At 35.7% G+C, this 13,804-nt stretch overlaps 1 protein-coding gene across 8 annotated transcripts in view; it reads right to left on the bottom strand.

Annotated features, from left to right (window-relative positions):
* Nucleotides 1-13,804, bottom strand: part of SENP7 (SUMO specific peptidase 7) — a 204,277-nt gene that overhangs the window by 7,840 nt on the left and 182,633 nt on the right. For 5 of the 8 annotated variants that reach the window (XM_028844663.2, XM_015129622.3, XM_015129634.3 and 2 more), the window contains 5 exons: nt 12,308-12,424; nt 9,697-9,819; nt 4,973-5,065; nt 3,870-3,994; nt 2,179-2,231 (listed from right to left, as the gene is read on the bottom strand). In XM_028844663.2, coding sequence (XP_028700496.2) covers nt 2,179-2,231; nt 3,870-3,994; nt 4,973-5,065; nt 9,697-9,819; nt 12,308-12,424 — 511 coding nt within the window. The remainder of the gene's footprint in view (nt 1-2,178; nt 2,232-3,869; nt 3,995-4,972; nt 5,066-9,696; nt 9,820-12,307; nt 12,425-13,804) is intronic. The other 3 variants (XM_015129631.3, XM_077993994.1, XM_077993995.1) reach the window with 1 other exon arrangement.

Here is a 13,804-nt window from a genome sequence, read left to right as displayed (position 1 = left end):
AGGAAAACCTAGGTAGTACCATTCAGGACATAGGCATGGGCAAAGACTTCATGTCTAAAACACCAAAAGCAACGGCAGCAAAAGCCAAAATTGACAAATGGGATCTCATTAAACTAAAGAGCTTCTGCACTGCAAAAGAAACTACCATCAGAGTGAACAGGCAACCTACAGAATGAGAGAAAATTTTTGCAATCTACTCATCTGACAAAGGGCTAATATCCAGAACCTACAAAGAACTCAAACAAATTTACAAGAAAAAAACAAACAACCCCATCAAAAAGTGGGCAAAGGATATGAACAGACATTTCTCAAAAGAAGACATTCATACAGCCAACAGACACATGAAAAAATGCTCATCATCACTGGCCATCAGAGAAATGCAAATCAAAACCACAATGAGATACCATCTCACACCACTTAGAATGGCGATCATTAAAAAGTCAGGAAACAACAGGTGCTGGAGAGGATGTGGAGAAATAGGAACACTTTTACACTGTTGGTGGGATTGTAAACTAGTTCAACCATTATGGAAAACAGTATGGCGATTCCTCAAGGATCTAGAACTAGATGTACCATATGACCCAGCCATCCCATTACTGGGTATATACCCAAAGGATTATAAATTATGCTGCTATAAAGACACATGCACACGTATGTTTACTGCGGCACTATTCACAATAGCAAAGACTTGGAATCAACCCAAATGTCCATCAGTGACAGATTGGATTAAGAAAATGTGGCACATATACACCATGGAATACTATGCAGCCATCAAAAAGGATGAGTTTGTGTCCTTTGTAGGGACATGGATGCAGCTGGAAACCATCATTCTTAGCAAACTATCACAAGAACAGAAAACCAAACACCGCATGTTCTCACTCATAGGTGGGAACTGAACAATGAGATCACTTGGACTCAGGAAGGGGAACATCACACACCGGGGCCTATCATGGGGAGGGGGGAGGGGGGAGGGATTGCATTGGGAGTTATACCTGATGTAAATGACGAGTTGATGGGTGCAGCACACCAACATGGCACAAGTATACATATGTAACAAACCTGCACGTTATGCACATGTACCCTACAACTTAAAGTATAATAATAATAAATAAATTAAAAAAAAAAAACAAAAAAACAAAAAAACAAAAAGCAGAGACATCAGGGAAGTCAGATGAAATGACTGGTTCAAGAAAAAGAAATCCTGTTGGATGAGATAAAATAAAATAAGGACTTAAGAGAAAAAAAAAAAAAAAAAGAAGTGACACTTCATATCAGTGACAGTAAAGACATAGGCCTGTGCCAGGGAGTCTGCTGCTATCTGTACATGCAAAAAAAAAAAAAAAAAAAATCATTAAATGGCAATCTTAATCAATTTAGAACACTGAACCTAGGCTATGCAGATCAGTTTGGAGCGCCAAATAAAGAAGAGTTAATGATAACTGTTTTAGCCTAAGGAGTTACACGGATTCACTTTGAGTCTACCTTGAATGATTTTTACAAAGAATTTTCTGGCAGGGCTCAGTGGCTCACGCCTCTAATCTCAGCACTTTGGGAGGCCCAGGCAGGCAGATCACCTGAGGTCAGGAGTGAGAGACAAGTCTGGCCAACATGGTGAAACCCCATCTCTATTTAAAAAAAAAAAATACAAAAATTAGCCGTGCATGCTGGTGAGCACCTGTGTCCCAGCTACTCAAGAGATCAGGCAGGAGAATCGCTTGAATCCAGGGGGGGGAGGTTGCAGTGAGCCGCAATCGTACCACTGCACTCCAGCCTGGGTAACAGCAAGACTCCATCATAAAAAAAAAAAAAAAAAAAAGGAAGAAAGAAAATAAAGTAGAATATACAATGTGCTTAAGAGGATTAATTACCTAAGTTCAAAAAATTACTGACATAAAAAAGAATAAAAGTAAATCTGATCCTTAGAAATTAGAAAAGTAGTTAACCAAGATGAACATCAGATAAACTACTAAATAATCTAGAAAGTTAAAGCAAGCTAAACAGATATAAGAATAATAATGTATTTTGTTCTCTTCCCCAGTCCCACAAAAACTGTCAAAAGAATCACAAAGCAGCACAATCTAATGATGGGCCAGTAGAGTCCACCTAGCTATGCTCTATTTTATAGATAACATTATTATATTCATGAGTTTTCTTCCCATCTGTGAAGAACACACTTACTTGGGAATCCTCTGCACTCAAAGACAGTGTCGAAGTAGTATGTAGATCATTATCTAGTTAGAAATAATTAAGCAATTATGAATGTTTATTGTATTTTTTATACAGGTAACTTAGAAAAGCTTAAAATTATAATTTTCATGCAGTTATTGGATGCACAGTAAAAATACTTGAGATTTAATTTTTTTCATGATCAATGTTATGAATAAAATTCAATCAACAGATAAAACTGACAATAGTTGGCTGTTATCAAATAACAGGTAAACCCCACAGCCATGATCTGAAATACCAGTTAGCTAGGCAAATTCTCTATAAAAAGATAATATTCAAAAACAGCTCATTAATCAAAATGTCTGCTATTTAATGCAGAAGGTAGTTAGTTAATCTGCCTAACAATGGTGCTTCTAACTATGACCATACAGTTTTGTGTAAGTACACATCTCAGGCTTAAGAGGTTTCAAGATATTTAAACATAATCAGTTGCTTCATCAGTTTGTCTTTTTCCCCACATCAGTTTTGGCCAGTATTAATGGTAACAGCTATTTTTCAATCAGCTTACTGCCTAGGCTACAGCTATAAAACACTTAATTTTGTTACTTTTTTCTCAAAGAAAGTAGGCTTATTTACTTTAGATTCTGGCTTGTAAGAAAACTCGTGGAAGAATTATAAGAGATCCTATATTACCTAACCAAATTAATAGAGTCTACAAGAAATTAGATTAAGTAAAAATGGGGGATTTCAAGCATTGCCTGGAAATCAATGGCATGAATTCTTAGTCATGTTAGCAAACCTAGTGTACTTTTTAAAATGTTATAATACTATTAATTAGCTAGATTTTGTCATTCCACAACGTATATATATTTCAAAATATCATGCTGTAGCCACATGTGGTGGCTCACGCCTGTAATCCCAATACTATAGGAGTCTGAGGTGTGAGGACTGCTTGAGGCCAGGAGTTCCAGACCCACCTGGGCAACATAGTGAGATCCTATCTTCACAAAAGAAAAAATTTAAAAATAAGCCAGGTAAAGTGGTGCAACCCTGTAGTCCTGACTAATCAGGAGGGTAAGGCAGGAGGATTACTTGAGCCCAGGAGTTCAAGGTTGCAGTGAGCTGTAATTGAGCCACTGCACTACACCAAGACAACATCTCTTAAAAAAAAAAAAGTATGTTGTACATAGTAAATACATGCAATTTTATCTGTCAATTTTTTTAAGTTAAAACAAGCAAAAAATGTCAATGGAAATAATAGTACATATTATTCCATACATTATGGAATAAACATAAAATTTAGGGTAGTGGTTACTTCTGGATTAAAGAAAGTGAAATGGGAGTGGTCACAGAGGAGATTATTATTATTATATCGGAAAAGTTTTAATTTCTTAATCCAGGTGAAACAGGTATTGATGTTGGTCATATTAGTTATACTTTTTGTATGTTTGAAATATTTCATAAGATCGATAAGTAGTAATTTTTAAGTGCCATAATAAAACTTGATATAAGAATACAACTTCAGAATTATATTTTGTCTATACATGAGTCTATCATTACAAATTTCAGATTTTTTATTCATCCTGCTAAAGTAGGTTTAATGATAATAAATAACTACACTACCATTAACTTCATTTTCTTGCCTGTAACCATTATATTATTGTCATCATTATTAAAAACACCATCTACGTTATGGATGTCACCTATTGTTTTGTTGTCATTTTGGGACTGCTGAGCCTGGGACTGCTGGGATACAGTTTGTGGAAAATCTTCATACACAGCTTCTTCTAACCAGGGAAAACAAATGACTGCGAGATACCAGTGAGACCTGTGGAAAAAGAACTACAATCTTAATACCATGCAAAGTCTAAACAACATATAATACATTCTAGAGATACATCTGAGCAAGTGAGAATAATATTTCCTATTAATTTTGAAGACATCCACTGTGATATCTCATTATAACATAGAGCATACATACCAACACTAATTAAATATCCAGAGTTACCAAGGCATAAGTAACACTATTTAGGGTAACAGATGAGTAATTCAAATTTAATTTACTTTCATACAATCAGTGTTTCCTATTAAGGACCTGCCTTAATAAATAGACTCATAGCATTATTTTTTTCGTATTGGTGCTTGAAGAGGTTTTTTTTTTTTTTTTTTTTTTTTTTAAGACAGAGTCTCGCTCTGTCACCCAGGCTGGAGTGCAGTGGCCGGATCTCAGCTCACTGCAAACTCCGCCTCCTGGGTTTATGCCATTCTCCTGCCTCAGCCTCCCGAGTAGCTGGGACTACAGGCATCTGCCACCTCGCCCGGCTAGTTTTTTGTATTTTTTAGTAGAGACGGGGTTTCACCGTGTTAGCCAGGATGGTCTAAATCTCCTGACCTCATGATCCGCCTGTCTCGGCCTCCCAAAGTGCTGGGATTACAGGCTTGAGCCACCGCGCCCAGCCGAACAGTTTGTTTTCTTAAGTATTTGAAGATTCAATCAAAAATATTTCTTTTATTTAGAAAATTTTTTCCTTAATCCAAACAAAAAAACATTCAATGTCTCAGTTATTATAGTCTTGTGGTCATTTGTCACTTTATTTTTTTTTTCACTACTTTTACAACATAACCATTGTCAAACCAAAATCCAAGATAAGGAATTCATTGCCTTAGCTACTTTTATAAAAAATAAAATAAAATAATACCTGAGACGTATGTGCCCATAATTTTTACTGATTATGAATCTAAAAACACCATACAATTTTTTTCTGAATTCTTTCCAATACGTTCTTAAATAATCTGAAATACTTACGACTCATTTACAGGTACAAAGATGTAATCTTTATTAAAAATGTTTATGTGACGAGTCCATGTTCTTACTCTTTTATGTCTTCTCTGTGCCATTCTGAGAATATGAAAGATATGTAAAAATTTTTTCATTTAAGTCAGGGACTTCAAGAGCCATTTTTATATACTGTAATATCTTAAATTTAGTTTATTTAGTCATCTTCTTTAAGATATATAATATTTAACACATTATAAATGTATCCCCTTATAGTAACCCCTGGTTATTCTTAAATTTAATAACTATAAACAATAATGAAATGGACAGAATAAGGCAGCAATTTATTAAATGCTTTTTAGATTCCAAAACCTGCCGTGCAACTTAGTATAAACACAGTTAAATCTGTTTATTTTGCTTAGCTCCAGCTAGGCATGATATAAAACACTGTCATTAAACCTTAACAGAATTCTCCAACTGTTATATCTGTCATTAGGGAGGTTTTAAAACTCAATGGGCTGAGTGTGGTGGCTCATGCCTGTGATTCCAGCTACTTGCGATGCTAAGGTGGGAGGATCACTTGAGATCAGGAGTTCAAAGCTAGACTGGGCAACATAGTGAGACTTCTGTCACTAAAAATATAAAGAAAATTAGCCAGAGTGGTGACATACACCAACAGTCAGTCCCAGCTACTCAGGAGGATTGCTTAATCTCAGGAGTTTGAGGCTGTGATCACACCACCGCACTCTGGCCTGGGTAACGAGGCAAGACCCCATCTCTAAAAAATAAATTAATCAGTTAATTTAATTGAATTAAAAATCTTAATGGAGGAGGGGAAAAAATGAGGCTTTTATTCTCAGATTCTTTAAAATAAAATTCATCTCCCTTCCTTTCATACACAAGGAAACTACAGGACAACGTTAAAGGTACCTACTACTCATCCATCTTTCCTTTTATTTCTTCAACAAATATGTATTAGGTTCCTAAAAACAAATAATGAAAGTCACCTACACTGCCCTAGAAGGATTCATAATCTAATATGGGCAGAAAAAACTGTAACAAATAACTAAAATATGTCATAAGAGGTACAAAGGAATTATGGTAAAGCAGTAAGTCCCCAACCTTTTTGGCACCAGGGACCAGTTTTGTGGAAGACAATTTTTCCAGGGACAAGGGGACGGTTTCAATATGAAACTGTCCCACCTCAGATCATCAGGAATTAGTTAGATTCTCATAAGGAGCACGCAACCTAGATCCCTCACACGCACTGTTCACAACAGGGTTCGTGCTCCTGTGAGAATCTAATGCTACCACTGATCTGACAGGAGGCAGAGCTCAGGCGGTAATGCTCGCTCACCTCCTGCTGAGTGGCCTGGCTCCTAACAGGCCATGGACTGGTACCAGTCTGAAGCCCAGGGGCTGGGGACCCCGTTATTAAAGCATCTGATACAGCCACCTTGAACAGGGTTGGCTTGCATACACACAAACACTAGTTTATTTTCTTTACCTAATCAGGGGAGTTAAAAAAGAAGGATACAAAACCAAGTTTGACTGTCAAAAGAAAGGTTTTAGGAAGGAAGAAAATGACATTTAACAGGGGGATAAAGGTGGCATGTGACTTCTGGCTCAGTCCCTTGGATGGAACTCTTATTGCAGGGGAAAAAAAGGCAAACCATTACATTGTTATATAATTTTTATCAAGTCATACAGGAAACTGAAATCATTGCCCCATCTTGTTCATCTGAATAATATCTAAACAAAACCATATGGGTAAACATTAGGAGTAACATAGGATCCAGAATGAGCTAAAAGATTTGACAGCAATTAGACACTATGTGGAAGATTAACCACACAAAAAAATCAAAGTCATATGTTTATTGAATTTTCTCGTTTCAGAAGGACCCAACCATTATAATGACTATAAACAATTACTTTCAACTAGTGCGTAGTCTGTTAATTTGTTTTCTATTTGAAAATCTTAAAGACAGACATCTGGTTTTATATTGGTATTTGGTCCATTTCCTGATTATGCTAACCTTATTTGATTGAGAATGTATTAGACACAGAATGAGGCAAGGAGGATAGGGCAGAATATAGGGGCCAAACATAATCTCCTATTCTCAGTTCCTAACTGTGTAGAAAATCTTCAACTAAATGTCCAACAGTTATCTCAGTAATCAATAACAGGCACTGTTATCATCTCGTATTTTGAGTTCCTAGTATGTTCCAAGCACTGAACAAGGCACTGGGGATAGAGTGGAAAATAAGACAGATAAGTCCCTAACTTCATGTAGCTTCAAATGAGAAACAGAAAATGAAGAAGCAAACAAACGAATAAAATGATTAGATATCATGCTGTGAAACAAATTTTTTAAATGCCAGGATAAGTTGTTTCAGGCAGAAAATAGGAAAGAGGTCAGCACGTTTGAAAGTGGAAAGGAGGTAGGTTGAACGTCAGTATGGTAAACGAGAGGAAACAATGTTATGAGATGAGTTTAAGGAGATGGAAAGAAGCCAGATCTTGCGGGATCTCATAAAGTATAGTAAGGAAGCTGTGGCTTCTTAACACTAGTAGTTTGAGCCTTTTGGTGTGGATTTATTGGCCGTTAAAATTCATATCTCTTGCTGCTCTGATGACTTTTAAAAACTGATTTGTAGAGATTCTTTGTGTAAACACTAATGCTCGGTCTGATATATCAAGTTGTGTGAATGCTTAACAGACCAAGCATTAGTATTCACACATTCGTGTGCATGGTGTGTGCGTGTGCATGTGTATGTTAGTATCTTATGCATCTTACCCTAGAGGATGCCACTCACGTAACTTTATATTTATTATGTACATAATAATCAGGTACATAATATCTGTTTTTTGAAAAAAACTCTGTAATATAGCAGAATCTATCTACTTTCATTTCCTTAGTAGGAAGGTGAGTATACAAAATTCACAATCTCTACATTGAATAATCTTAAAATAAAACATGAGATTAAGTGCATAGTACCAATCATTAAATCTGCATACATAAAACAGAACAGGAGAGCATCAGAAATGTTATCTAATTTATTTAATAAATCTCCCCCTTCCATATATCCCTCTCCACTAGCCCTGATTATCAGAAATATTTTCAAATTGCAGTTTTCTCCTTAATTGATCCTGGCAGGTCTTGTCCATCAGGACAAATTCTAGACCTATAAAGACTCTAAAAATGGAGCTGATCATACATCCCAGTCTGTCTAGGAAAGCCCTGGTATACGCACTCGTTGTCTAGTGTACCCACTGACAGAGCCTCCTATTTTTCTCACAAGCGTCCCAATTTAGACCATTAATTATACAGTCACAACACTATGAACAACAGAAAGAGCTGAACTTTGAAACTGGAAAGCTATATCCAACTTTGAAAAACTTATATAACTTCTTTAAGCTTCAATTTATAAAGACAATGACAATAATACTGTAGAATCAAATAACTTTATGTTCACTGTCTTAGTTCCTAGCAGGCACTCAATAAATATTAATTAGTCTCTCTATTCCTACCCTCTTTCTCCAACAATATATCAAATTCAAGCAGTTTATCCATTAATCCTCTTCTAACTTGTTTATTATTCCTATTATTTTAATGAGATGAATCAAACTCTCATAGCCATTTTTTTAAAGCAATCTAGTACAATAAAAACTTTGGATTAGAAGTTAAAAGGTAAAGATTTAAGTACCAACCAGTTCTGCCATTCATTAGCTGTTCATCTTAAGTAAAATTTATTAATCTTCATTAGACTGCTTCCTCATCTGAAAAACTGGGATACAGTTTATATGCCCTATCAAAAGGTACCGTCATGATAGGAAAAACTGAAATAATGTCAATAAATGGAATTGTAAATTGTAAAACAGTAGAGAAATGTTTATGCTAACTTTTAAAATAACAACTCAGTTTTATCATGAGTCTACTCAGATTATCATACAAATTGTTAAGTATGGGGAAAGAGGAGAAATGCCTTATGTTGCAACAACTATCCAAGTTTCTACTGTCTAAGAAATACCTCCTTTTTGCCTATCCCTAGCCACTGCTCCACAGTTTTAGTATTAACCAAAAAAATACTTGGGCAAAAATCAGCTACATTATGCAAACAAATATGGTATTTCATATAATGTAGCATAGGTTTAATTAAATAGTCTGTCATTGGGGGTCCAACCAGGAAAACAAAAACAACCCTATATAACACATAGAATGTAATGCAGGAAATTGGCTACAGCATTGACAAAAAAAGAAAAACAAAAATACATAAAGCCAAAAACGGGGACAGTGAGACAGCCAAAGATTAGCAGAGGAGGAAACTGCTATACCTGTAGGGTAGAGGGCAAAGAGAAGAAGCAGTACCTCCAGATGGAAGCTGGAGTTATAGCAGGACTGTCCTGTGAGAGGTGGACTCACAGAGGAAATACAGCCACTGTCAGAATCATTTCCCAGTGCAAAGGGAGTAGGGAAGAAATAACCTAGCTGCTTTCTTCCTTGCCCTCCAACTTCCAGGATTTCCCCCGGGGACAAGCAATTGGAAATGCAGACTGCAAGTGTCAGCCTCCCTGTCACGGGCAGCAAAACAGTGGAAGAATGAGAAATGGCTCTCGTGGCAAACAGACCCAGGACCTGCACAAATGGTAGTACTGCCTACTCTAGGAAATACTATGAAGAAGCCACTTTACTAGGTGCATAAAAATAGTATATTTTCTCTTAAAACTTAAGTACATTAGAGGATTAACTTACGAAAGATTTGGATTATCTTCTGTTAAATTATTTTCCTTTCTTGTCAAGCATTTATAGAAAAAGCTACTAAAAATGTGACTTCGTTCAACAAGTTCATCTGATGCCTTCTCCAATATAAGATACCTGTAAAGCAGTAACCCCACAAAAGTAAATTATTTTTAGATTTTACTTGGTCTTCCCCCAATTGCCTTATGTGTTCTGGAAATCTTTGTTTTTTATCTATTTTGATTCAAAGCAATCTTGCAGTTTCCTCTAATTTCAGCTTTCAGTTTGGTTAGTTACCTAGCCTTCCATCATGTAAAGCAGAAATCACCCACTTATTCATTCATCTACTTAACAAATATTTATCAAATTCCTAACATGTGGCCCGGCATGGTAGCTCACGCCTGTAATCCCAGCACTTTGGGAGGCCAAGGCAGGCAGATCACGAGGTCAAGAGATTGAGACCATTCTGACCAACATGGTGAAACCCTGTCTCTACTAAAAATACAAAAATTAGCTGGGTGTGGTGGTGTGTGCCTGTGGTCCCAGCTACTCAGAGGGCTGAGGCAGCAGAATCACTTGAACCCGGGAGGCAGAGGTTGCAGTGAGCTGAGATCACATCACTGCACTCCAGCCTGGGTGACAGAGTGAGACTCTGTCTCAAAAATTAAAAAAAAATTAAAAACTTTAAAAATTCCTAACATGTGCCAAACTCCATGTTTACACTAGAGACACAAAACAAGAGGGGAAAAATAAAGTACCTGCCCCTGTAGAGCCTATAATCCAGAGGAGTGAGGGTAGAAAATATTAATCAAATAATCATATACTCAAATATAAAAGTGAAATTATGACACTGCTAAATAAATCTAGAAAAATGTTAATAACTGTGTGATATGATTCATCTCTAAATTCTTAGTCCATTTCTGTACTAAAACAATCCTTCCATATAAGCTTATAATTCAATCGCTTAGTAACTAACCCCTTCATAATAGAAAACTCTGCTATTCTTTATAGTTTATGCAGGCTTGAAAATGTGTGATTGTTTTTTAAAAATGGAGTAGCTAGAGTTTGCAGATCAGAATACTAGAAAGGAAACAGCTATACAGAGAACTCCAGACAGCTGCAGAGAGTCCTCTTCAAGTATTTAGGAGAGTATTAATCCCTGAGTGTACGTGAGGAAAGTACCCAGGGATAGGGAAAGAACTACTCAAAAAGATTAGAGAGAATGATACCAAGTATTCACAGAGACCAAGAATGGTGCCTGTTCCTATCAGCGAAACTGGACACTTCGTAATTCCTGAGACATTGGGTAGAGTACTCAAAAAGGTCTTTCCTCAGTAGTAAGATTAAGTTATTGGCCTCATCTAACAAATCTTAAAGGCATCAAAACATTTTCCAAATAGTTTTACTGTGTTCCAAAACAAAATTCAAGCATATTTATAAATACAAAAATATCCAGCACCCAATCAAAAAATTACCAGACATGCAAAAGCACAAAGGAATGACTCATAATGAAGAGAAAAATCAGTCAATTGAACCCAAAACTGACAGAGATGTTAGAATTGGCAGAAAAGAATATTAAAACAATTATAGCTGTATTCCATATGTTCAAAAAGAAACATGGAAGATATAAAAGAGACTCACATTTAATTCCTAAAGATGAAATCTACAATGTCTGCAAATATAATATGAGATTTTGACCTGAGTCACTGGAATAAAGATTACTAGTATTATTAGTAAAACAATAGAGCTTAGATAAGATTATAGTAAATTTGGTTTGGGAGAGATGTGTAAAATAATTAGGAGATATCTCCATCAACAGTTGGGAATCTAGGTCTAGAGCTACAGTAAGAAATGACGGCTAGAAGCAAATTTCCTTTGCATAAAGTTTTAAATGTTTTCATACCAATTCCTGCAGCTCTGGCCATACAAAAACTGGGGGGAGGGGGGGTAGAAATTAAGTGATATGGATTCTTAAAATGATAGCTAACTCTTAGAGTGCTTAAGGGAGGCCAAGGCGGGCAGATCACCTGAGGTCAGAAGTTGAAGAGCAGCCCGGCCAACATGAAACCCCATCTCTACTAAAAGTACAAACATTAGCCAGGCGTGATGGCGGGCACCTGTAATCCCAGCTACTCAGGAGGCTGAGGCAGGAAAATAGCTTGAACCCAGGAGGTGGAGGTTGCAGTGTGCCGAGACTGTGCCACTGCACTCCAGCCTGGGTGACAAGAGTGAGACTCCGTCTCAAAAAAAAAAAAAAAAAGATACAACAGATATCTAAATAGAGCTGCTTTTTTTTAGTTCCCAAAATGATTTGTAATTTGTAAGTAACTTCTTTCAGCACCATAATGCAATAGTTAAAGAAATGTATATCAAAAACTAACAAAAGCTAAAGAAAAAAAAAACAAAAATGTAGCAACTCTTCTTAACTGTATAGCATCCACAGTAAGTAAAGCAATGAAACTGAATTAGTCAATTCTAGAAAACCTTGGTAAGCAAAAATTTTCCAAATCTGAAATCTTGGCAGGTTACTTTTAACAGGATTTAAAATAATTCAGAGATAAAAACATTTATTTTAAGTTTCTCAGTGAAATCTGTAAAACATAGGATCATTTATCATTGTACTTACTTAAGGTAAAAATCAATGATTACATCATTAAGAAACTCTCCTTCTTCTAAACACTCCAGATCTTCATTAGTTACTCCTAATCCCCCCTTAGTAGGTGGTGGAGGATATACAATCAACCTTAAAAGTAAAAATAAAGTTAAAATATATTGATGTTGAATATCCTATTATCTAAGAGATTTCTTATATGAAACAATAACTGGGCAGTGGTATTCTGTAACTCAAATCTGTAGGGTAAAAAACATTTGACCTGGCATAAACAATGATATTTTCCTTCCTTTATCCTCACAAGCTACTAATGGTACTCCCATTGAGTATTATCTTTTCTTTTCCAATACTTTCCATGTGGGCTATTCTCAATAGGCTACTATCTCAATTAGTCTCTAATCAATAGGTTTTATCTCACAATCAGTTATATCATTGAAGATGCTTCTCTTCATAATTTTTAACTTTCAATAAACTGATACAATAAATATAGCTTTTCCTTTCTCCATTTTCTAAGTTTGAATCCTCAAGACTAGTTCACTTCCTTTCAGAAAAGCTAGCAGTCAAAAATTGTGCGCTGCTCCTGGTGGCTAAGCTATACCAGCAGCAGGGCAAAAAAGAAGTAACATGGGAGCTGAGGAGGAAGTCTCCCCATAACAAAGTGCCTGCCACATACAACTTAAGAGACTATAAAGGAAACAAACAATTTAATCACAACCAGAAAGTAGTAGAGAAGAGATGACAACTAATTAGTCATCCTTCTGCTGGCATTCTCTCTTAAAGCTTAGAAATAAGACCAGTTGCGAATTCCTGGCTATAATCTTGGAATAGGTAGAGCAATATTCAATGAAAAATGTAGTCAGTAATGAAGGTATAATATGTACTTCTTGCACCAGAAAGGTTCAGAATGGTAAGAGTTATCCACATTGATTTAATCTTAGTACCATGGCACCTAAATCAAAAAAGAAAATGTAAATTTAAAGTGCTAATATGATAGTTTCTATTTTACTGGCTATTTTCCTATCCTAGTCTTTCTTTCAAGTGTCTTTCTTCAAAACAAAGAAATAGAATCACATGGAGGTATAGAAATCACCATCAAATGCACAGACTCCATATTCTGTCTTAGCACCATGAGAAGACATGGATGAAATATGAACAAAGAAGCAATTTCCGAAAGAGAACTTGAAACAAACTCCAAAGTACCTTAAATTGAAGCATATTTTAGTAAGCAATTTCATTTTCCCTATCATATATTCAGATAAGGAATGTAGAATTTTTTAAATCATACATTGCTATTCAAATATTTTTAATAAACACTTTAATCTTACCAAATACGACACTTTGGCTGCCATTTATGTCTTACTGACATAAAAGTAAGTAAAATGGCACCTATTGTTTTCTTAATACATTTTTTAACTTCCTCATAATTTCTTTTTAAAAAACCCCTATTTCCATTACTATCAGCATGAAAGTAAAACTTAAAACATTTCAAAAGTTAAACTACTGAAAAGCAGC

The sequence above is a fragment of the Macaca mulatta genome, chromosome 2 (genome assembly GCF_049350105.2).
Source record: "Macaca mulatta isolate MMU2019108-1 chromosome 2, T2T-MMU8v2.0, whole genome shotgun sequence".
NCBI lineage: Eukaryota > Metazoa > Chordata > Mammalia > Primates > Cercopithecidae > Macaca > Macaca mulatta.
This window is presented reverse-complemented; position numbering and strand designations above follow the sequence as displayed.